Source organism: Lissotriton vulgaris, chromosome 7 (assembly GCF_964263255.1).
Source record: "Lissotriton vulgaris chromosome 7, aLisVul1.2, whole genome shotgun sequence".
Lineage (NCBI taxonomy): Eukaryota > Metazoa > Chordata > Amphibia > Caudata > Salamandridae > Lissotriton > Lissotriton vulgaris.
In genome coordinates, this window is record NC_141695.1 from 1,127,138,052 (window position 1) to 1,127,163,865 (window position 25,814).

A 25,814-nucleotide genomic window follows, 5' to 3' on the forward strand; every position below is an offset into this window, starting at 1 on the left:
GCACTATTAATAAAAAGATCTTAAATAAACAGGCAAGCCTTTATTTAAACGCTAATTGTAGTTAAAGAAAGGAAGTAAGTAGGTTGTCCTGCACTGCTTAACTTCAGGAGCACCTTCAGTTTTAAAGCCATCTTGCAGCAAAAGTGTGAAAATATGATAAGGGCTCTTCAATAATCAAAAAGTGTATTTCATTAACACGCAGATCAGATGACATCAGTGCATTGAGAAGCATTTTAATTTTAAGTGAAACTTTTCCAACATAAATTCAGAAACATTCATTCTTCCCCCACCCTGAGAACAATGCCAATAGTGAACTAAGAGGCAGGTCAGTTGTTATGTGCACTCTTTGGGTGGTCTGGGTGCCTTTTATACAGGTACAGCATTATAGTGTATTAAATCAAACACAGGAGAAGGTTTTGTACAGTGCAGATCCTGAAGTCATGCATTTTGAGGTTCTCTTGTATGTGATAATGAAGAAAAAGGAGGTATGATTAAATTAAACAATTGCCTAGGATCACACAATTTTGTAAAGTAGGGAAGCTGGGATTAAACCCAGGTTTTCTGGTTTCACATTGTGCAATTCAGCCACTAGATTTATATACTTCACTTCTGCTACACCAAGCATACTACCACAACCTCCCCTCAATCTCCCCTTCATGATTGCCACCATATTAGCATTAATGCTGCCGTTGGTCACATCACAAACCAAACTCTGTGGCCCATGGGAAAATGTTTGTGAGTACCCATGGTGTAGGTGTTTATCAGTTGTCTACCTCGTGTTCTTTTCTACCCTCTCCATGCTGCTTTCTGTCTCTCCTATGTGCTTCTCCTCCCTCTGCCTATGCTGTCTTGTTGCTCCCTCTCGCTCATAGGCTTCTCCCCTGTGCTTCACATTGATCTTTTTCACCTGACCTCTTTCACCTCATGTTGCTTCTCTACCACCCACCCTGTTGCTTTATCCTCATCCCTCCCCTAACTCTTCCCATGCCCACTCATCCGTAAAAAAAACATTTTAAAGCACTGCATTTCAAACGAGCATATTTATGCTTATGATTTTACCAATCCATCTTGGATCAGTAAATAATCATTTTAAAAAGCACGTCCTGTTGTAGGCGCAAGTATACCAATACACACTGAACCTCTTTGTGCCTTTGACATTTATGAACCATCTGCTGCTAGTACATTGAGAGTGTGGAGCTGTATGTAGCCTATAACCTCAAGACTATTACTAACTCAAAAGGCCCTTCTAAATTTCTTCTGCTTTGTCTTGCCGCCGTCTCCATTTGCCATGCGTGGAAATTCCATCCAGTCCAAGTAGACCAGAGGACCAACACAGCATATTAAAGCCCACTTTACCGCTCACAAGACTGAAAGTGCCCTGAAGAAGAATTGACATTGATCATGGACCTCTGCTAAGAACTAAACCTGGGTGGAGTCCGCAGAGTTTTACTCTGTGGAACTCTGAGAAGTGGCACATAAACATTGCCTTGCTCTGCTGAGTTCCGCCTGCGGCAGAGTCTGCTAAGTCACACTGCTCGCACTGATTTTCAGCACCAGGAGTCTGTCCCGCACTGTAAAATCAGCACGTACAGCGCTATGCGTTGCACCAGAGGGGGCTGCTGCTTGAGTAGACATTCTACTCAAGCTCCAGCTTCCTCAACACGAGCAGCATATTTCTCAATGAGAGTAGTTGCGACCGCTCGCGTTGAGAAATCTCACCAGGTGGAGCTCTAGCACATGATTTTTTTCTCAGAAGTGCTTGCCAACTTAACATTGACCAGCTGCTTTAGAGAAAAAACTCAGTTCCACGTCTCATCGCTGAGCTTTTCAGAATTCTGCGCTCCGCACGGAGCATGGAGTAGGCAAAACTCTGCATACTCTGCCGGCTGAGTGGAATTCTTTTTCCACCCCTATAGAGAACCCTCAAACATTTCAACAGAGATGAAGGCAGAATACCTTAGAGATTACCTTCTGAAAATGCATATGAGATGGTTGGTGATGGCACCCTCCCTGCAGCTCTGTGTCGTTTATTATTTTCACTACTCCTTTGACCTTGCTGAGTCGGCTGGTCCAGCACCCATTAAGCTAGCCATTCCACCAGATGCAGGGACCCCTTTTAGTCTACTGTAAGCCCTGTGCACTCATTATTATGCATTTATCCTTCGTGTTTATCTGAACACCCAAAGGTTGGTGCACATGATCCTGTGCTTAATTTGAGCTGGTGGTTTCTGGTGCTCCACGCAGCTACTTAATTGATTTCTGGTGCTCAGCATTAGCACTTAATTGTCAACACTGCACTTATGACAGATTGCCATATGGTGGCACTACTCATCTAATATAGAAATGAGCATAACAATGGGTGTTTATGAATACAATACACATTAAAAACTACTAATGTCTGCCTCCCAAGCCATTCCTTTAGCTTTGGGTACCTGGAATAATCTGAGCTGTCGCTCTTGCAGGCGAGAGAGATGGTTAGTAGTTCTTTTGGCAGAGGTGACAGGGGCGATAGGTGGTGGAAGCTACAGTGGCCTCCTGATCAGAGCCCTGGCACTCATTATTTTACAAATTAAGCATTGTGCACATTGTAAATCCACACACATGCACTCATAGATACTGTCCCTTTCCTTTGCAGGAACTATTAGCACTGTTGTTTCCAATGTGACTTCTTTGAGTTGTGCAGTTTAGATGTCGCCAACTTAATCAATATTGCAGTGATGTCACATAACACATTTTGGCAAGAAGATTTCTATCCCCCGTTTAACTACAGTGCCCGTTTAAAGGCTTTGCTACCATTAGCTGTTTTCAAAACGTTTGTTTCCACACAGAAGGAATTCTAAGCTTTGAGGCCAACACTGCACCCGTGTGATTTTCCCTGGAAAAATGTGGATAGGTCAAAATAGCCAAAATTTAGCAGGACAAAAATGCTTCATTGTTGAGGTAAGTACCAAAGTGGTCATGATATTCCTCAAAAACATGTACTAGGGGCTCTTTATCATACCACACAAACTCCAACCACTGCTAAATTGGATATTAAGGGGTGTGATAAATATTGCACCAATCACTAGGCAATTCATAACGTAAGTATTAACCACATCGATGCTAGTGTTATTTTCCTCCTGTGCTGACCTCTTGGTTTTCCCATTGTTCATGACGAGCTCAGCTCGTCATGAGTGTATGGAGGTGTACACCATGACGAGCTGAGCTCGTCATGAGCGTCCAAGGAGTTAACTACTGCCTTAACTGCTTATTGGCTTCTAGGTGAGATTATATGTTCTCATTGTGAGATTACCAGATCATTGCTTCAATACAGAAAACAGCCCTTACAATGAATCCTTCACTCTGCATGCAGTTACAACGCGGTCTTTACAACGACCACGTTGTAACGACGCATACCATGGGGGGAGAAGGTGTTGGATTTAAAATCCCTACTGTTGCACAGACTGGAGTTGGAATTGTAAATTACACTATTCCAACATCCAGCGCCCCCCTCCGCAAGTGGTTATTACAACTTGCGGGGTAATGGTATGCATTGTTACAACACAGCCGTTGTAACGGCCGCGTTGTAATTGTATGTGGGGTGAAGGCATGCGTAATAAGGAAGCATATTCCTTCAATACATTTGTCGATTTTGTTATGTACTTTCTAGTTCCTGGTTACTGCACTGTAAATTTCTTTTACCAGTATGACATATTATTGTTTTTTTTTTTTTTACTTACAGCTTTGGGTGGACATATCTACTTTATTTCATCTATGAATACTGTGTTATTGTACCTAGATCCACCCCACACACACCACTGAGTCCAGCCTTGGAGGATTAGGTAAGGACAACTTTCTGTTGCGGACTTTTTCTCTTAAGAGTTGCTTCCTAAGGACTCTCAGATTTCCTAGGATGAAAGGGCGCAGTGTCCCATGACTCAGGGCAAGACCCAGAGAACTTGACCTGAAAAATGTATAATGATTTTGTAAATGATAAAAAGCTAGTGAGATTCCCTTTGCACAAGATCCAGGAAAGATCCGTCTTTGGTTGGGGGGCGGCAGCAAATAATAACCACTTGACTCAACATTGAGGCACATAGACAAGATTTTAATTTAATTACAAACAACAGAGATATACGAAATAATAACTCTTCCATAAAATATATAACATTGTACAGGTGCCCCTTTCAAAGGGACTGTAAAATAGAGGGGACAATAGACGTGGCAGGTTTTGATAAACTGGTCCACCCCGACCATACAGTTCTTGCATTTGTCATTTTTTGACAACATGATTGGACACACATTCAAGATTAAGTTCCCCAACAATAGGGGGGAAAAAATCCAAACTATTATTTCTTTGAATACTTTATTGAGGAGAAACAGTGAGAGAAATCGGACTATTTTGGCACACTTGGCAACAAGTTACTCACAGACGTCCATAGAACGCACCATAAATTAGACACAGATTATTTCAGAAAATTCATCCTTCTTGGCTCTTCCACCCTTTCCCCTTCTTTTTGCGTACCTGCTTTTTCTTACTTTCTTTTCTTCTATTTTCATTATGACTTTTTTCATCTCCCTATTCTCCTCCCTGCCTTGTCATCTGTAGGCCTGTCTCTCCGTATTTTCATCTCTTTTCTGACTCTCGTTTTACCAAAGATGAACATCTCTATGTCAAACATGTTTCATTTCCTCCCTCCTTGCGCTCTCACACTAAGGGGCATACTTACAAGCCCCTATCGCCACCACAATGTCACTTTCAGTGACGTTGTGGTGGCGATAGGGACATCGACTTATTTACAATGCAGTGTTAAGCCATTTAACATGGCCTAACTACGCCTTGTAAATAAGGCAACCTTTGAGGCTGTACTTATTGTGAAAGGGGCGGGCGTTCCACCGCAACACCCATTGAGTTTGACGCTGCCCCCTATTTACATGGGCAGCGTAAATACGGGGCAGTGCCAAAATTAAGACCAGGGAGAACCTGGTCTTAAACAGGAGAAACATGAAGAAATGCTTTACTTCTCCTCGCTTTTGCTGTTTCCATGTGTGCTGCCTTGTGCACACATAGAAACAGCAAATTGCATGTGATTGTTTATGTGCAGGAAGGCTTCCTGCACATAAACTATCATTTTTTTTAAATGCTGTTTTGCAACTTCTATGTGTGCTCATTAAGCAGCACACATAGACGTTACAAAACAGCATTCAAAGATTGTTTATGTGCAAGAAGGGGGTCCTTCCTGCACATAAACAATCATCCCCTCAACACAGGCACACTTGCACTATGGTGAAAGGGTGCCTGCGTTGGCGCTAGGCAGCTAAAGTTAGCGCCAGCGCAGGGGGAAACACAGGGCTGCACCATATTCTAGTAAAGATGGTGCAGCCACGTGTTTCTAAAGTGACCAAGAGTCGTTAGTTTTCTTGGCTTAACGACACACTTTGCCACTTTATTGTAAATATGCCCCAAAGTTTCTCATCCTTCTCACTTCTATTAAAACACGCATATCTCTCACGCTTTTTTGTCTACCTCTCACGTTCTCGGTGTCTTTCTCTCTCACTCATCGACACCCTGTCTGACTTTACCATTATAGAACTCTAAATGACAAGCTTCTTTCGTGTACAAGTGAGTCAACTATTAAACACCCAAATAGATATAGCTGTGAAAATAATGTTATTTCTTTTTACAAGTACTGTTTTCCTGGTTCTTTGTCGCCTACTTGTGAAAAACGGGATTTCAATGCATAAAAAAAGGGGAAGAATCTAATAATGGATAGAAATTCAAGTTATTTATATTCGTTTTAAATAGAGCACATACCTTATTACTCTGAAATGTTATGTAAATCCCATGTCCTATGAACTTGATCTCTCAACCATTACCCATCAAACAGCCGCCCACTAAATCTTTATGATTAGTATCATTTATTTAAATAATTTTATTTTGTCATTAGAGATGCAGACGAGAACTCGTTTGACGGTATAACATGGCGACTGTGTAGAGCCATACAGGTGCTTTAATAATAAAAAAAGCTACATCCGGAATAAAGTTTTTGAAAATGGGGCTCGTCCTCACATAAGCGCAAAGGCCTTTCGGACAGGGTTCCTCGTCCCACCGTGCCATTCGAACAAGATTCTGGGTGGAGCACTGGAAGTTGGGAACCAGTCCTCCATTTTGCCTCCTGTTGTCAACAGCCCTTGTTGCAATACCCCCTGTTATGCCTCTCAAGTTTTTGGGCCTTGCTTCGAAAAACAAAACAGAGGGGCATTTTCCCACCATATATGCAGAAATGTCTTGCCTTCAAATGTCTTCTCTGCAGGGTTTTTTCTTTTCTAATTTTGGTCGGCACTTTGTATTTTTGTCTTGGAAGCAATGAAATGGGTCAGCTACGACATACATAGTTTTGTTTTCATTCCCTGATGTTGTTTCTTGTACTGCTTGAGGTGTGCCCCCATCCACTGTTCAAGGAGACTATCCAGGCAGTGACTGGGGCGTCTCCTTTCGGTCTTTCCACTCTTGTTCGCGGAAGAACCACGACAGCAATGTGACATTCTACCCCAGGCCACAGATGTCCATTTTCTTGAAACATGACTGAAAAATGGACAGTATTTTTTGGCTGCACTTTGAAAGAAAGACAATCTATTCGTCAATAAGTTCGCAGCTGTTCATGTCTTTTTTTTGCTCTTATCATTCTTCCTATGATAAGTGGTACATGCTGTACCCTACAGGTGTGGCGTAGAGTCCGACAGGTGAAAGGGGGAGCATTGGTCTGTGGAAGGGGTAGGAGGAGCCGTACAAGGATGCGTGTAGAGGAGAATTCATGGGGAAAGGCAAACTGAAGCCAGGAGGCAGGATGGGCTTGGCGGCCATTTTGAGCTTCTCCAGTTCTGCTTCCTGCAGTCTCTTGGCTTTGGCGCGGCGGTTTTGGAACCAGATCTTTACCTGGGTCTCCGTGAGGGCCAACGAGCTGGAGAACTCAGCTCGCTCCGCAATGGACAGGTACTGTTTCTGTCGGAACTTGCGCTCAAGTGCCAATAGCTGGGAGGTGGTGAAAGGGGTCCGTGGTTTCCTATTGGTTTTGTGCTTCCTCAGGGTGCATGTGGAAGGGCTCAGGTGTCCTGCAAAGTAATTTAAAAGAGACTGTTAGATAGTAAACTTAACATGGAAGTATAAACCTCCTTGACTCTTGACAATATGTTTACAATTATCCACACAGACTGAAACACTTCTGACAATTTAATTCACAATTCTTCTTATATAATTCGTCGTGTGCTTTTTAGAATAGTCTCATGTATTCACTGGCTTTTTTAGAAGAAGGCGGCATTGCACACAACATGTATTGATTTTTTATTGTAACCCCTTAATCAAATTTCATTCTAGTGCTCGAACTCTTTTTGCTAATAAGTATTCATTATAAAGAGCATCATTTTAAATTCACCTAGAACCGGTGAACTGCGAGCAACACATATCATCGTGGACTTAAATATAATCCATAATTATATTAATTATTCAGATAAGTATGTGACTAAGCCACCTTGATTGTTTCTCCAGTAAATCCCAATTCCAACCTTAAATCACAAATAGTGCTCACATTGGTCTTTCTTTACATGAGGATCAGTAGCCACAACTTTCCACCGTCTCAAAACACTGTTGCCAAGCAGCTTATCACATCACTCCATATTCTGGCCACATGCTACCTTTGCCTCATTCCTCATGGCCGCTCTCCGTCCCGGAACCATCACGCATCACCAGTGGTATATTCGAGCAGACACTCCATGTCAGTCTCCCTATAACCACTGTCTGACTGCCCCACGCATGAGGTAGACTTCACTAGGCAACACGTTTGTGACAGCCATCTTGTAATACCTCACGGTCTGAACACACTCTACTGCCCACGGATACTTCCTTTGCCAAACTCCGCTGTCCAAACCCATTAGATCCAAACATCATCTCTTGCTTCATTCCCTCCCTCAGCACATGCCTTTCTCTCAAGATCTTCACCACAGCAACTTCTCATCACACCTCTCTACTGGTACCCCCTATCAAAATGCCTGTCATTCATCACAACTCTCTCTCCATGCCCTCACACACCCTCTCATACTCCTGTAACAAATCACAAACTGCTAGGCCCCACACCTTCCTGTGATTACACCATTCATTGAAAGGGCGCATCACAATAATTCCAATGGTCTTATGTATCTGGAGAGCAGCAATGAAACAAACAGTTACGCATGTCTGCACCCTGTAAGACTTGGCTTTGTGAACCCCAGTCTTAGACTGGTGTTCACGTTTTAACTGGTGCTATGGAAATATAGTTATTTATCCAGCTGTGGATGACATAAAAGTTCAACTTCTAAACTGAAGTGATTCTAAACTAAATTATGTGATTTCTCCATGCGCAAAGCCCAGATGGTGTTAGTATTTTTTATTATATCATTTTTACACATGCTATCACAAAATGTACCACATTATGCCCCATAGCTTGCCTTTTCTTGCTGATTTCAGTCAATTCTGCCACATAATTTGATCATCCCCTGCTGCATAAATTCAGTTGCCCTGGGCATAGAAAGGTTGCAGTAAGTTTGAGCTGGAGTATTGAAAGGAACTGGCTGGATGGGACGAGGCCAAGCTGGCATATGGAGAGAGAGAGAGAGATCAGGGGGCGTCATAGCACAAAGACAGCTATGTAAAAGGTAGGAGCTATTACAAAAAGGTATAGGGAAGAAGAAGGACAGGGAGAAATGAGGTAGTGGCTATGACATAGTCGCAGTGAGAGGGTATTGTGACAATGCTTTGCCTACATGGAGTAGTACTGAACTTTAGTGGTAGTATATCTCAGGTGAGGCACGGAACAACAAGAAACGGAAGGGTATTTTAATACACTCCCTTACTGAAATGTGGGCCCAATAGTCACAGCTACCCTCTCTTTGTGGCAAGAGGGTACTGGCTCCAATAATGGGGCCAGGAGACAACAGGAGACGACAATCTTACCATGCCAACCAGAACAGGCCAAGCCGCCCAGCCACACTGGTTCACACGTGGAAACTCCAGCCAGTCAACCTATGGACACCCAGGAAGGAACCAAGGGAAATGGGGAAAAGGGCAACCAGGGCCTCTAAATACTAGCCCACATCAGCTGTGGGGTTCTCCAAGCCACCAAGCCAGTTCCAATTCTATTGTCTAAGAAATGTCCATCCACCACAGAGTACCTGCTTCAGTAACTGAATGACACTTTGAGGGAACTAAGGACTCAAAATGTGAATATAGGCTTCACGCAATCACAGTGAGTGCAGCAAAGCATGAAAAGATAGACAAACTCTTCGCTGTAATAAAAGTGAGTGAAATTACTGAATTGTTGAATGAAGGTGCAATCCATAGTTTCCACATCGAAGACTATTCCATACATTCCACGTTCAGCATGAATCTACCTTTGGAACTGTGAAAACAGGTATTTCCCTAGAAATTGTGGCTATTCTGACACAATAGTGTGCATAATGATGTATGTATGTATGTATGTATGTATGTATGTATGTGGCATTTGTAGCGCCCAAACCTAGCCATAAGGCATCAGAGAGCTGTCTTGGTTCATAATGCCCAAGTGTCTTGGAACAGTATCTGCGGGCTTATGCCGCACTGTGATATAGTGTTCTTTAAAAAAGGTCTGTCTTCAGCTCTTTGCTAAACTGGAGCAGAGATGAAAGTCTTGATGGATAAGGGGGGTCCTTCCAGAATATACAGCTCATATCTCAGACATTGGGCATGTTTTTAATATTTGTGGCTCAGACAAGCCGAGATGTGCACCATTAACTTCAAAAATAAGACCGGCATTGTTGTACATATGTCAATATTTTAGAAGCAGCACCAGTACTAAAGGTTGGCAGATAGTCTTAATTTTCTCACACACTTTTATAGTGCGGCAATGATAATTCGTCGGCTAAGGTATCCCACGCAAAACTTGGCTTTTCGCTCTTAGAAGTGACATTTGGCAGCAACTACAACGTTTGCAACTGTGTTCATGCTTTAGCCCATTTGCATGCTTTTGATTTTGTTCACTGCAGGTGACTCGTTTTTTTATATATATCTATAAAGAAACAAATAGCGAAAACATTAATTTAATGCTGAGCCAGTGTTTTCATAGATTTTTTCTCAGTTGCAAAATTATTTTACTGTTTCAACGATTTACTTAACTCCGAAGAGGTGGAAAAGGAATCAACAACAGTGACTCAGCATCACTATATGATGATTCAGTATTAATGTTTGTTGCTTTCTTTACCTGTCTCATGCATTAAGAAAGACAACAAAGAATCAACAAAACAGCAGAAATGCCAACCATATCCTTTGGAATAAACACTGCCACCTTTCTTAAATTAAAGCTGGTTGAGTTTTGCATATAAAAAAGCATTGGTTTTGTTTTTTGGTAAAGTAAATTCACCGCACTGTTAAATCGAGAAGCTTCTATGGTGCAACGCATTTTATTCGATGCAAGGATGCCGAACCATGAAGACGCCTTGTTGGCCTCTGAGATGCTGATTTCAATTGTCAGCAGCCCCGTGCAGATCACAGGGAGCATTATTTATAAGCGGTAGGTAGAGGCACTGGAACAACGTGATTTTAAGGACACTGTTTTTTTTCCACCAGGATGTGAATTTGCCGAGCGACTTTCGGATTTTACCCTCCAAAATATGTTTCTGGCTGCAAAAGATGTTCTGAAAAAAATGTACTTGTCAGCTTTTAGTTGTTGATTGTTGTATTGAGGTGTTAAATCAGAGGCGGTTTTACCCAAATCGTATTTTTTTTATAAACTTAGGATCCATCTTAAATCAGAAATGAGAAAATATGACACATGTCAAAACTGCCACATAATACGGTCAGCCAAAGCAGCATAATTCCAGTGGTCTTGTTCTTACATCTAACTTATTTTTTTATTTTAGAAACTTATAAAGCGCAGGACTCACCCCCGAGGGGGTCCAAACAGGCAGTGCTAGGGCTACAGAAACTTAAACGACAAAGAATATTGTTTTCAGGAGTATCCTGAAGCGCAAGTGATCCTCACAGCTGCGCAAAGTAAGGTGTAAGGAGTTACACAGCAACGGAGCCCTATAAGATATCACTTTGCCACCATAACGCGATTTCTTCACACGGGGACTAGTGAAAAGAGATTTCATGCATGTGCGTAAATCTCTCTTAGGCTTGTAAGGAATACGTTTCTGCGCTAAATAGCTAGGTACTTTGCCGTTTAAGGCTTTGTGGACTGTACGCATACTTTGAATATAATTCTCCAGCAGATGGGCAGCTAGTGGAATTACTGTAGGAGGGGAAGAGAGGCCGTTCTAGAAGGCATATATGTAACCAAACGTGCCACCGTGTTTTATACAACCTGTAGTCTAGCAAACATTCGTTGGCAGGGTTCAAAAGCCCATTGCAATAGTCCAGGCGACACACCACCAGTGCCTACACTGAGGTTTGGCGTAAAGCCAGTGGAAGGAGAGAGAAGACTCTGAGTACCAAGCGTAACATATAGAAGCAAGTCCCGATGGTTGCCCACACTTGGTCCTCCATAGACAATGTCTGTTCTAAGTAAACACCCAAGCTTTTTACCACCGTCTTAGGGATGGGGCAGTCCCCAAGTCCGCTGGCCACCAATCCTTGGACCAAAATCTCTTGGCATTACCAAACAACATAATCACCATCTTATCAGCATTCAGCTGGTGGTAGCTGTCCGTTGTCCACGTGGCAATAGCTTTCATGCCCTCTTATACCTATACCCCGAACTTCAAAGAATCTCTGGACATCATAGGGTCATATCTGTATGAAACAACTAGTGTTTTGAGATCCCTGCATGTCTTACAGTCTTTGTTTTCCAAAGGGCCTTCTTTTGAGACTTGCTCTTGGCTGAGCAGAGACAAGAGCATGTGTTTGCCCCTTACCCACGGGAAGCAGAGGAACAGATAGGATTTATGTGGACCATTAATTGACACTGTGGCCAAATAACAGACACCGTGGAATCATTTGGGGCCATCAGTTGTTCCAGTTTCTTTCATTTGACTACATCTCCTGCATTTTTGCCTGTGCTGTAAGCGTTTGGAATTAATACTTTTACCTATATTGTGCTATTATTTATTTCAATTCCCTGTACCTTAATCAGAGTTGAAGGCGTTATGGTATCAATTCTTGTGAATGAATGGGGGTCAAAGGCCATGTGATGTCACTTCCAATGATCTGAAGATCAAATATGATGATGGTGAATAATGCGACTGGAGTAGGAACTCATTTCCTCCATCATTCATAGACTTCACACATCACAGTATCCCACATTCCGCCAGGGCTTTAGGGTTATTATGAGTGCCTTCCTCACTTGAGAAGATGTATTTTAGTATATATCCACCAGAGCCCTCACTCTGCAATTCCCTCTTCTGGTATCTTTCACTGACAAAGGCAGTCTTCTCCCATCATCTGTCTCTTCATGATAGCCATTCCATCTGAATATTCATGACTTTTCTAGAATTCTGAACTTCAATTAAGCATTTCCGTTATTCAATCTGTCCCTTCCCATAATGTGTCCGTCCATACATATGTCCCATTATCCAAAGCATACCAATATCTGTCCTACAAAACTTCAACCCTCTTTCTGAATTAACCAGTCATGGAATGCACAATATAAGCACAAATAAACAGACTGTGTGTTCCCACAGTCCTTACTGGATATATCAAAACTGTAAACAGAGACGAAGCATCATTTTTTTAAAAATCTCTGATGGTGTCTCCCTTAACATGTGCTGGAGATATGTATTGGGTTCAATTCGACTACCCCAGCCTCATACATTCACACTGGAAAACAAACCGTGCATTTGGCATTGAAATCGAAACTTCCATCTTGATGTATGAAGTTGGCCATATGTGAGCTTCAGGTACTGGTGTTCACAGAGACATGTATGATTCATAGCTATATCAAAGGAAAGAAACGTGTTGGCTGGAGAAACTTTGTTATGAATAGAACATACAATTTCAAGACTTAAAAGTAACGATGGCTAAGGAACTCTCTGTTTACTGCTCTACCATGGGATAAGAACATTGAAACATGTGTAGTGTTGATTTATTCTTACTACGAGTCAATGGGATTGACTCTACAACAACAGCTGTAGTTTGAAGCTTTTGGGAGGGGGAATGCAGTTCCAGATCTTCGATGGTGATGCGCCTAGACTAACAAAAATTCCTCCGAAAGGATGTGAGTGTGCGATTTTTCATTTGCTTCATCCTTTTTCTGTGCCGATTCGCTCTCACCGTCTGTAGTTTCCCCCTCTTTCCATTATTTTGAGGATGCATTCCCTTCCTATATCGCACCCCTCCCATAGTGTTCTCCTCCAAGTATCCGTCCACTCTGAGTATCCATCAACCCAAGATCCCATCCTTTCCAATCTCTTCTAGTCCCATTATGTGTCATCTGCGGTTACCTATCCTTTCCCCGTATGCACCCGCTCCTAGGGTTCTTCCTCTCACTGTCTATTCTCACTCTTAGTTATCATCAGCTCAAATTATCTGCCTCCAATTAGTATCTCTCCACTACCAGTATTCACCTTAATCTACATTGCCCCCTCCTAGTATCTGTGTGTTCAAGTGTGCTTCCACATTCAACGTCATTTCACAGCAGCTGTTGACTAGCAGTACCATGGCGCGTTCATTGTGTCCAGGTACCCATCCACTCCCAGCACACACCCCGGACCAGTATGCTCCAATCCGCCACTAATATCCTCCCTTGCTCACCTCCATCCCTTACTAGATTCTGTGCTCTCCTAATATGCCCTCTATTTCCACAAAGTCCTTCCCCCCTCCCGCCCCAGTATCAATCCCCTTGCAGTATCTATTTCTTCACAGTATCTATTCCCTCACTGTATCCATTTCGTCACTGTATCTATCCCTCACTCTATTTCTCTTAAATAACAATATGTGCAAATAAAGTGGCAAAAGGCAACCAAATGTACAAAATTGAAAAGTGTACAACCTTTGTACACTTTCCATAAATCTTTGCAATGTTTACAAGAAAGAAATGTGCATTTTCGCACACCATTAGGTACAAATAAACCCTGCTCCTGCTGCAATATTCAAAAACGTGAAATCTACCATTTGTATTTATGTGATTGAAGTATTTTGAACAGAAACACTGTACGCCGTGCAATTCATGGTTCCACAGAGCGGCACAGAGGGTGAATGGTGCTGCATGAGAACTTACAGTGACAGATCATTGCATATAATATTTCAGATATTGCATTGACAGCCATATACTTTTGGTTCATATCTGGAATATGTGCTGATGTATACATTATGAATGGATAAAGTTTCAAACTTAACTTCGAAGCATATAGTATGCAATGTTGCTGAGATTCAAAACTTAAGTTAAAACAAACTTGACAGAGTTTGTTTTCTCAGAACAAAATCAATTTTTTTAGAACTTTACACAAAAACATTTTCTGATAAGAAGTCACCTGAAAAGAAAATCTTTATCCTACAAAACTATATTTAGAACCCATATTGCGCCTCCTTTTTTGAGTCTCACCTACATACTGGCTTAGCTGTCTATTGTTGAAAGCACTATTGAGTACAACACTATATTTAGAGGTGGGTTATGGCTCTACCCGTTACTTATCAATGATAGTTTTCTAGTTACTCTCCTTGTCTTTCTTCTTATTTTGATGGATCTCCTTTCTCTGCTTCTGCAAGTCAATCCCTTGGATCATGGTTACTGACCTTCAGCTGAGGCCGTCTTCCAAAGGTTTTACTGACCGTCAGCTGAGGCGGTCTTCCAAAAGTGTTACTGACCTTCAGCTGAGGTGGTCTTCCAAAGGTGTTACTGACCTTCAGCTGAGGTGGTCTTCCAAATGTGTTACTGACCTTCCGCTAAGGTGATCTTCCAAAGGTGTTACTGGCCTTCCGCTGAGGTGGTCTTCCAAAGGTGTTACTGACCTTCTGCTGAGGTGGTCTTCCAAAGGTGTTACTGACCTTCCGCTAAGGTGATCTTCCAAAGGTGTTACTGACCTTCCGCTGAGGTGGTCTTCCAAAGGTGTTACTGACCTTCTGCTGAGGTGGTCTTCCAAAGGTGTTACTGACCTTCTGCGGAGGTGGTCTTCCAAAGGTGTTACTGACCTTCCGCTAAGGTGATCTTCCAAAGGTGTTACTGACCTTCAGCTGAGGCGGTCTTCCAAAGGTTTTACTGACCGTCAGCTGAGGCGGTCTTCCAAAAGTGTTACTGACCTTCAGCTGAGGTGGTCTTCCAAAGGTGTTACTGACCTTCCGCTGAGGTGGTCTTCCAAAGGTGTTACTGACCTTCCGCTGAGGTGGTCTTCCAAAGGTGTTACTGACCTTCCGCTGAGGTGGTCTTCCAAAGGTGTTACTGACCTTCCGCTAAGGTGATCTTCCAAAGGTGTTACTGACCTTCAGCTGAGGCGGTCTTCCAAACGTTTTACTGACCATCAGCTGAGGCGGTCTTCCAAAAGTGTTACTGACCTTCAGCTGAGGTGGTCTTCCAAAGGTGTTACTGACCTTCAGCTGAGGTGGTCTTCCAAATGTGTTACTCACCTTCCGCTGAGGTGATCTTCCAAAGGTGTTACTGACCTTCCGCTAAGGTGATCTTCCAAAGGTGTTACTGACCTTCCGCTAAGGTGATCTTCCAAAGGTGTTACTGACCTTCCGCTAAGGTGATAATTCCTTCAGGATAAGTCCTGCAAAGTTTTTTGCTTCAACATCAAGCAGAGCAATAAGACGGTAACTGTTTGGATGGTTATTGTTCCCATGTTTGTAAATAGGACTTATGATGGACCCATGCTATGAGTCAGGAAGCGTCAAAGTGGAGTTTATGTTGGTAAATATTGGGGCCAAAGATGCACTCCAAAAATCTCCATCTGATTTGTACAGCATAGGTGGAATTCCATTTGGCCCGGGCGCTCCATTTGGTCTCCCTTTTTTTATTTGCCGAGCGATGTCTGCCGGAGTAATTTTCCGCTAAGGTGATCTTTCAAAGGTGTTATTGACCTTCCGCTAAGGTGATCTTCCAAAGGTGTTTCTGACCTTCCGTTAAGGTGATCTTCCAAAGGTGTTACTGACCTTCCGCTGAGGTGGTCTTCCAAAGGTGTTACTGACCTTCAGCTGAGGCGGTCTTCCAAAGGTTTTACTGACCGTCAGCTGAGATGGTCTTCCAAAAGTGTTACTGACCTTCCACTGAGGTGGTCTTCCAAAGGTGTTAATGACCTTCAGCTAAGGCGGTCTTCCAAAGGTGTTCCTGACCGTCAGCTGAGGTGGTCTTCCATACCATACTTGTAGGGTGATTCTGGAGAGAAGGACTAATCAAACAGACGTTCCAGCCACTTATTTCACCACTAGGGGTGGGAGACATTGTGCAGGGCTTTCTTTCTTAGTATGCGGAATTCCTACAAGAATTTAAGGCTTTTTGAGGGAAATGTAAGGGCTGCCATTCAAGTAAAAATTAGGACTTTCCTATTGCTCATCAGAGGTCTATTCTCACAATAGGATTGCGATTATAAAGTATTTTGCATACAATTCCCTTGCGAAGATCCACTGTCCGGTTCTTGTAAATCCCACACTGGACATTGCTAGCAGAAAGCAGATGGCACATGCAGAAATCCTGTTAATCCCATTTCTGCCCCAATCAGCTCTCCCCAGAGAGACAGATAACCAAGCAATCGGAGTAAGGAAATAGGAAATTACGCAAAATAGGGGCAGCCCAAAAATATGGATCTACACAAGAAGATTAGCTTGTACAACACAAATTGCACACAGCTCTATTTACCACTTGGAAGTGAATTAAATTACTTTCCCAATTCTTGCTCACTAACACGGGAAGGAAAGTGTGGCTGTTGTTACTATATGTTAACAGCTGGCAGGCATCTGAGGTACTGTGGTGTTCCGATACTGGTAGCACTAAGGAAATGTTCAGGATTTTATTTTTTGTTTCACATCAGTTGTAAGTTACATCTGTGTGAAGATTTTTCTCCCCAGCTAAGTTTTGTTTATATATATTTTTTATGTTCCTGGTTTCCCTTTGCCTTAGCCTCTGCAAAGATTTTCTGTGCAAGGGGAGGCCATTTTTACTCATATCAAACCCATCCATGATGGACAGTACATGCACATTATTATCTTCTCTGCAAGGTACCCATTCTCAAAGTATATTGTGGCAGGAGTATCAATGTATTCTGTGGCAGGAGTATGCAAGTATACTGTGGCAGGAGTATGCAAGTATACTGTGGCAGGAGTATGCAAGTATAATGTGGCAGGAGTACGCAAGCATACTGTAGCAGGAGTATGCAAGTATACTGTAGCAGGAGTATGCAAGTATACTGTAGCAGGATTATGCAAGTATACTGTGGCAGGAGAATAAACATATACTGAGGCGGGAGTATAAATGTATACTGTGGCAGGAGTGTATAAGTATACTGTGGCAGAAGTATAAACGTATACTGTGGCAGAAGTATAGACATATACTCTGGCAGAAGTATGCAAATATACTGTGGCAGGAGTATAAACGTATACTGAGGTAAATATACCTTTTGCAATCTCAACTACAGCAAAAGCTGCCAATTTTTCATGCTAATGTGAGAAAGCATAAGACTCTGCAAACTTTAGGAAGTTTTCCAAAGAACTGTGCAAAGGTTGCAACCACTTTTCAAATATCCAATATCTATAAATAAACAGTTTCGTTACAATATTTGTAAAAGGGAGCACTGGACTAGCGATTGACATAGGATTCACTGAAAAGGCATTAAAATTAATATTTTCTGCAAAATATTTCAAATAAGGGAGTTATTAATTGAGAAGACATCTGTAGAAATCCCAAAGTTAGTCCATTTTTAAAAAATCTGTAGCTTCGCTTTTAGGTGACTTGACAATATATGTTACTAAAAAAAAAAACAGAGCAGCGGGACCTTAAGTTTTAAAGCATCACATCTTTGTGGACAGGAGATTCATATGGTTTAAGAAATCACACATTAAGACGTTATATCCAGAACATTTCGCAAAATAAGGTGAAACACTTGGAAGCGATTCGTTTCATTGCTTTATCTACTGACCATCATATGTTTTGAGCATATTCAATTGTTTCAAGGTGCAGAAAGTTCTGCCCATTTGCTTCGCGGTATGCTGTTTATGCCCCAGCCAATGGTACTTATTTTATCGACTCTATAATATCACCATTCGGTGACATTATCGCGGATCATAGCAGCAGGCACAGAAGAGAACAAGCTATCCTGGTAGTAGGGACGCTGGATTCTCCACCGAGCCTCGCACTGTCAGCACATACACAGGAGGCACCTGAGCTGCAGCGAGACTGGATGATCGCGTTCTTTTAACAACACCTGGGAGTTTTGCTCTTTTTATTAAGTGTTTCGCGTCTGTTTCTTACGTTTTTGTAATATTACAAGAGTATGTAGGAAGTGAGACAGATGTTCTTTAACCAATGCCGTCACAGAATGCTTTCTTTTTGGTCCGCTGACCCATGATGTTAGTCAGTCCAGCAGACAAAGCGGCCTGGCCTCTCCAGCAGCGAGTGTCTGGGGCAGCTCAAAACACCTCAATATTGAAGAACATGCGCCATGTTCCTCATAAAATAAAATGGAAGGAGGCGCACTTGGGACGTAATATGGAACGTGGAAATGACAACACACCCACCAAAGTAGCTCGGGTCCCCGATCTGTTTCCGGTGGCCCAGCCCTTGCCTAAAAAATACATGTGAGATGTGGGACCTCTAGTCACATTCTGGAGAGGGGGGGGGGCATTTTTTTTTTGGGAGTTACGCAGCAGACGCCCACCGCGCTCTCGTAAGGCCCCGTCATTTTCTGTTGACGACATTCCCTCGGCAAATAACAGATTAGCTCAGCACTTTTACAATCCAATTGCGGGATGCACTGCGGGTCTCTGTGTTGTATTTTAATATTATAATAATAATAGTATAATTTTTGTTATTTCCAGGATAGTTTAAATATTTAAAAAGATGCTTTGAGGCCTCGGGAGGGGTGGGAAGAACCGCGCGAGGGAGCGGAGTAGAAGTCTTAAGCCCAATGCCTTCCATACATTTTCCGATCTAAAGTTTCCATTGTTTACGAGGCTCTTTCGAACGCAGCCCATACATAAGAGAAAACTATTTATGCGGCAAGTCCGCAACGCTACGAAGCGCGTAACTGTGGCAGAAGCGCTATATAAATAGGTCGTATTGATAATATTGAAAGCAGAATCGTGATCGATATTAAGTGTAACAGTATCGCAATACTCGAATAGCTGAAGGCATCTCATTACTATTTCCAGAACTGGTACATTATCGAGCATGTAATTATGCGTTGTCTTCCTGGCTGCCTTTTCTTTACCTTTGCTCGCGTTTCTTTCTTGTATTTTATTGTTTCCGTGCGGCCTGTTACAGCAATGTCCAACACGGGTTTTCTCGGAGATCAGACAACCATTTTCAGAAATAGAAAGGTGCAAAATATCTACGGAGACGTCTGGGTGGCTATATATTGTGCTTAATGCAGTCGGATTGGCTGTCTCCAGTCCTGCCTGTCTTCTGCTCTCTCAGTGTTTGCAGATAAAGGGTTTGGGACCCTCGGGATAAAGGGATTTGTCCAGGGTCACACACTTTCTAGAAGTGCGAAAGTTTGAATTAGAGCCGGTCCCATGATGGGCGGTTTAAGCATTTGCTCCATAGCTGTGGTGAACCGAGCTCCTCTGCTTGAAGGAATCTGTGTGTGTGGTTTGAACAGGGAGTGCCATCTGTTTACCACGCGCACACATACATTTTTAATGCGCCTTCCGATACGTCAACTTAACACGTGTCGTGGTTAACCGGCTGCTTCAGCCTCCAACCCCAGGCAAAGCCAGCTGGAGTAACTGTCACCGAGATGCTTCGCTTTCTCTTTCGGAAAACAGAGAGGTAACAGATGCAGAATCCTATAGTGCTTAGAGGTCGTCATAGAAGCACTTTCGGGCTTGGGCAAGCTGCACTACAACACAACAGTGTTTCAGGACGGCACTCTTTGCAGATGAGCGGATTGAGAAAGTGAGATCAGATTTGGACACAGGTGAATTTACAGAGACCACTTAGTGCCTCGCTGAACTTGCACGGCTGGCTTTAGCGCTACATAAAATATGCGCACAAAGGCGCCCCATTAAGCCCAGTTCACTTTCTTACATTCTGATACTTGCATTTTTTCCATTATGAATACAGGAAAGAGTGGCCGAAGGGAAGGAAAAGACTGGGCGAGCTCCTCGCATTTACAGGGGACAGCTCCATAGATCTGCACAGGACACAATAATCCCCCTCTTTATCTCCACCCATGCCCAGTGCTGCAGTCTACGGACCATTCTGCTGGCATCTGCTCCATTTAATAAACATAATATAATAATTAAAACGCTGGTGAGATGTTCCGTTTCACAATCCCACACCATTCTGTAGAAATAGGGACATGGCATCATTATATGCGCAGATTTGAATTTTAAAATGTAAACACAAGATTTGTTTGGGGAGATGTGAGAAAGTTAAAATAGGCACGCGTTTATGTTACGTAATCAAGCCCCACAAATTTGGCGTGTGGAGATTGTGTTCTGTACCACTAAATTGTTCCACATGTGTGGATACCTTTATTTCCAATCAAAGGGAAACAGATAGCTGTATTACAATCCACTTTGTTTAATAAAAAAAAATGTAAAAGTTAAATCCAAATAGTCTGGTCCAATAACGTAGCGAGGCAGGGTTTAGTGACGTCTTTACACCACTCGACCGGGGGTTATAGCGCCGCTTGGCTGATCATTAGCTAGGATGCTACACGTGTAAACCTCTCCCCTGCAATTGAAACCTGCCCGCGGCACACTCTGACCACACCAAAGCAAACTCAGCCTTTCATCTTTCAGAGACTCGGAACAAGGAGACATTTTGATGAACCAAGGCTTCTTTGCTGAGCAGTCAGATCACTAACCTCTTTTAGCAGGCGCTATATGAAAACGTTGGTGTTATTACATGGCTAAGAAAATAAACACTCGGATAGTTTCATTGAGCTGTTCGGGTAATTTAACATTTATATAATTGCCCGCGTCACGTCAATGAACGTGGGGCGCACACTCCCTCTCGGCATAACTCTTCATGCACTGCTTATATCTAATAATGTCGCAATGTTGTGAAACAGAGATATCACGTTTATCACACTCGCAACCTTGTTTGTGCCTCAGTGGTGTGTCCTCGTCATTATGGAAGCGGAGAGCCTGCGTGCGTTTGAGGCGATAGTCTAGAGTTTAATGGGCACACGCTGTTCATCCAACGTGTTTAGCGGCAAGCATATCATCTTGCACCGTCAGGGCGCTTCTTGACATACAGAATTGTTTGCGCTGACGCAACGATTCAGGGAGGGAACCACAGAGATGCACGGACCACGGCCTGAAGGGGTTAAAGGGAACGGAGTCCGGAGCAGGGACCGGCAGTCTGTCGATGACAGGTTCTGTCTGCAGCTCCCGCCTCTGGGAGCCGAGCCTGCGTCCCAGCAGCGCTCAGCAGCCTCCCCCAGAGGCCCGGCCTCTGCTCGCGCCCGTCAGCAGGCCTAGAGCGAAGGTGGAGGGGACAGAGGGTCAGGGGGTGCCCCCCAAGCAAACACACATGCACTTTCGCGTGCTGGCTATTCCCCATGCACCCCTGATGCAAGGTTTAGTGGGCTGGGACTCCGGAGTTCTGGATGCGTGGATTTAAAATTGAAATGCAAACGAGTCGTTTGAAAAAGCAGGCCACGTCCTTTGATTTTCCCAATGAAAATGCTTGCATTTCAAAATGTACATGTATTGCAATTAATACCGTCAGCAGAACACGTGTGCGTTCTGGGTCCAGGAAAGGTCAAGACAGGGGAGGGCCCCAAGGCCATGTAGAAGAGTGCTCCAGGTGCGCGGTCTCTGCCAGGAGAGTCCCTGCCTTTCTCTCTATGAATCTCTCTCTCTCTCTCTAAATCTCTCTCTCTCTCTCTCTCTCTCTCTCTCTCTCTCTCTCTCTTTCTCAAAATCTCTCTCTCTCGCTATCTGAGACAATGTTGAAATGGCTAACCCTTGGTTTGAGTTTTACACAGACAGCACCACTACCGCCCCCACCATGGCACCAAAACCAGGCTCTACCACTGGCTCCAATCATAGGGGGTCCCAAACTGCGACCTGTTTAGCTGATATTTATTAGAACGGTCGTTTTGCACCCCCTGTAAATGGACATTTGAAGATGCAACCTCCTGCTGCATAGGTTTCGTCACGAACTGCAGTCAGTTGGGTGGAACATTTCTCACAGAGGTGGGTGAGCAAAGGAGAGCTAGAGCCAGGCGTGAGACAGATGCCAGGCTCCGGCTTAGGCCAGGGTCCTCTTGGAACCTCGACCCGAACATGAGCCAAGTTATAAGGGAGATGATGTGGCCTAGTGGCTGCAGCTGCCGAACATGTAACATGGGGAGCTAAGTTTGAATCCAGGCCTCGGCTGAGCATCCTGTGAATCCTAATATTGCTCCCTGTGGGGGAAAAAAGTGCAACATATTCTGTGCTAATCAGAGGTGCTCTTATGTCTGTGGACAAGGTTGGCGCTATGTAAAACCGCCCCCCAAAAAAGGTGGATTCATCCTGTCATCAACGCTCAAATCAAATCCTCCAATAATTAAGGACACGCACGGCATTGCCCTTTGATGTCAGAAAGAGATACCATCTAGTGGCAGAATGTTAAGAGGGAGTAACTGGATAATCAGGGATCAGTCCTGGCTTCCCTTCTTGACACATTGTGTGATTCTGCAAGTGCTTTATTTAACCGAGACTCCTTTTTTTGTTCTTTATCGCATATGAGATCACCTTCAAATACAGGAGCCAAGGATGTCACTGTACAAAACCTTGCCTGTATTGGTTTCCCAGCCTATAATGCTGCTTCATCTGTAAGCAGGATCTAGGTCGACTATAGGGTCCACGTGACAAATGACTTGCCTCTTAGTTCACTAATGGCATTGCCATCCGGGCAGAGAAGGGATGGGGCAGGAATGATCTTCAGTTCGAAATGCTTTCTTTTAATTGAATCTTTGCAATGAAGTGATATCATCTGATGTTCTATGTGAAATGAAACCTGTGTGCATTTTAAATATACTTTTTTGAATTTTGAAAACTTGTTATCATATTCTAACGTGATGTTTGTTACATAACAAATATTTTCAAGACTGATTGTGCACAGGCCTTTAGAGCCGCCCATTTGCTTGACTTGGCTCTCCTTAATCTGTTAACTTTCTCATTTTTAATTGCACATTCCTGGTTTGAGAATACAAATAGTGGAAATAGTACATCTAGCCCTGGTGCAGGAAAGTACATTTCAAGTATGACTTATTTTTATTTACTTTTTCTATTTTGTATTATTTGTTGTTTGGCCTTGGCAGATACTTCATGTATGTTTTTTGTTACGGGCGCAGGCATGTTTTTGGAACACTCCTCTATTAAGAAGTCGGACAAGTACAGCAGAACTAGAGTTAAAATAAGGCATTAAATCAGTTCTGAAACATGTGCCAAATGACTCCGTTTTCTATTTGTGTACTACCCTTAATTCTCAAAAAAACTGCAGACATTACGCATGCGAGATGCGCAGTCACGTACAAAATGCTTGTGAGTTACCTAAGTAGTCTAAGGTGCTAGAAAATGATGTAGCACACACCCTAGTTATAAGTATTGGAAGACATTTTTTTTGCTCCAAAACAAGTCGAATGCAGAAAAAGTTAGACAATTAGTATAAGCATAATGTAAAACGGAAAACCAGATTTTCTGGTTCCTATAACAGAGATCAACATTTTTGTTAGGCTATATTTTTGAGCCAAAGTTCTTGCAGTTTTTTGTGTTTTTTAAGTCTAGGTTTTCACCGGGACAATAGTATACATTGTGAAAATTTAGCAATATCATGAGAGCGCCAGCTTCCCCTTCAATAGTTACAGTTTTGGGATCTGGGATGGGAGGTAGTGAAAAGAAATATGCTTGTATTTTTCTGCAAGAAGTGAACACTATTTTTCACAGGTATGGTATTACTTGTTTCAGTTATTTACAATTAAAGGTAATGAACATTTTATGCAAATGCACAGGTTGGTACTTGTTCTCTTTGGATGAATATCTAAGGTGATTGGTTAGGAGCCGGAGTGTGGGGGGAACCCATATATGGTCCTGAGGACAATATATGCCCAAGTAATCCCCACAGCCATCAGGATTGCATCAATGCAGCTCCAATTTAGGAAAGATTTGAAGACTCACCTCCTTCAGTAACACTGCATCACAATGCACCAACCATACACGACCCAGCTTCCTTTCCTATTACTTGACGATAAGTTTGCCTTTGACCATATACAGCGCTCTGCTGCATTTTGGTCAGATTTGTGGTTTAGAAATACCATATAAATACATATATGAAGGAATCGGCTCATGCTTTCGCCCCTTTGAGGTAGATGAAAGGAGGGCCATTAAGTTGTGAAATAACAACTCCAGACTTATAAGGGCCATCCCTTCAGCTGGTTACAGGTCACGATGGTGATGCAAAGCCAGGCCTGGTGTTCCTGCCTCCATCACAAAGGCTGCTGGGACTTATAGCGTCACATCCTAAGTATGGAAAAACCTGGTAGAATACATATTTTACTTGAAAACCTGAGTCTGGCTAAAAAAAATATCCTTCTGAAATGGGGCATGTTGACAACTGCACAGCGAGAGACAATTCAATTAGTTGTCGGTACTTTTTAAGTAGCCTTTAAACTAATGTTTGATGCTTAGTGGCTGTTATTTCATAACATGTTAGGACATGGTTGTATTTAATTAAGAACTAGACCCCAGTGGGCCATAATTAAGGCAGCTTTGCCCCTGTACGTGGTATTATTTCTGTAAAGGAGAGGGGTGCCGTCTGCGGCGTCCCCCGCAGTCTCTGAAGCTAGATCAGCCCTGCTCGGGGTTTCCAGTCTCTCTCTCTAACAGTGGATAGCATGTGTTATTTATGATATAAATCAGCCGCAGACTGCGTCCTGCACCTCCTTGCCAGTTTGGCGTTGAGCACCATGCCTAGTGATGTCTGTAGAAAACGTTCCCCCAAACCAACATATGCAGCACCCCTACATATATACCTACTCCCTGCTGACGAGAGGCAACAACCTCGAAACACGTGTCCAGGGATGGCCAACGCGACTTGATTTTTTTGCTCAAGACCCTGGCAGAAGCGTACCCGCTGATGCTAACTACATGGACCACATTGCTTTGGGGCAACACGCTGATAGGACAAGCAGTGTGCGACCAATTGGACTTTCATTTATATTCAAGCTCTCTCGAGCTGGTGGGGCTGACGAGCCGGGTTACGCACCTGCGTGCCACGAGTGGTACCGAACCTGATGATATTTTCTGGCAGCCTATGCAGCACCCCTACATATATACCTACTCCCTGCTGACGAGAGGCAACAACCTCGAAACACGTGTCCAGGGATGGCCAACGCGACTTGATTTTTTTGCTCAAGACCCTGGCAGAAGCGTACCCGCTGATGCTAACTACATGGACCACATTGCTTTGGGGCAACACGCTGATAGGACAAGCAGTGTGCGACCAATTGGACTTTCATTTATATTCAAGCTCTCTCGAGCTGGTGGGGCTGACGAGCCGGGTTACGCACCTGCGTGCCACGAGTGGTACCGAACCTGATGATATTTTCTGGCAGCCTATGCAGCACCCCTACATATATACCTACTCCCTGCTGACGAGAGGCAACAACCTCGAAACACGTGTCCAGGGATGGCCAACGCGACTTGATTTTTTTGCTCAAGACCCTGGCAGAAGCGTACCCGCTGA

At 43.3% G+C, this 25,814-nt stretch overlaps 1 protein-coding gene across 1 annotated transcript in view; it reads right to left on the reverse strand.

Moving 5' to 3' along the window:
• Positions 1-4,066: 4,066 nt before the first annotated feature.
• MSX2 (msh homeobox 2) overlaps positions 4,067-25,814 on the reverse strand; it is a 37,831-nt gene continuing 16,083 nt past the window's right edge. Inside the window, exon 2 of the mRNA XM_086931571.1 lies at positions 4,067-7,092. Coding sequence (XP_086787697.1) covers positions 6,671-7,092 — 422 coding nt within the window. The 3' untranslated portion in view covers positions 4,067-6,670. The remainder of the gene's footprint in view (positions 7,093-25,814) is intronic.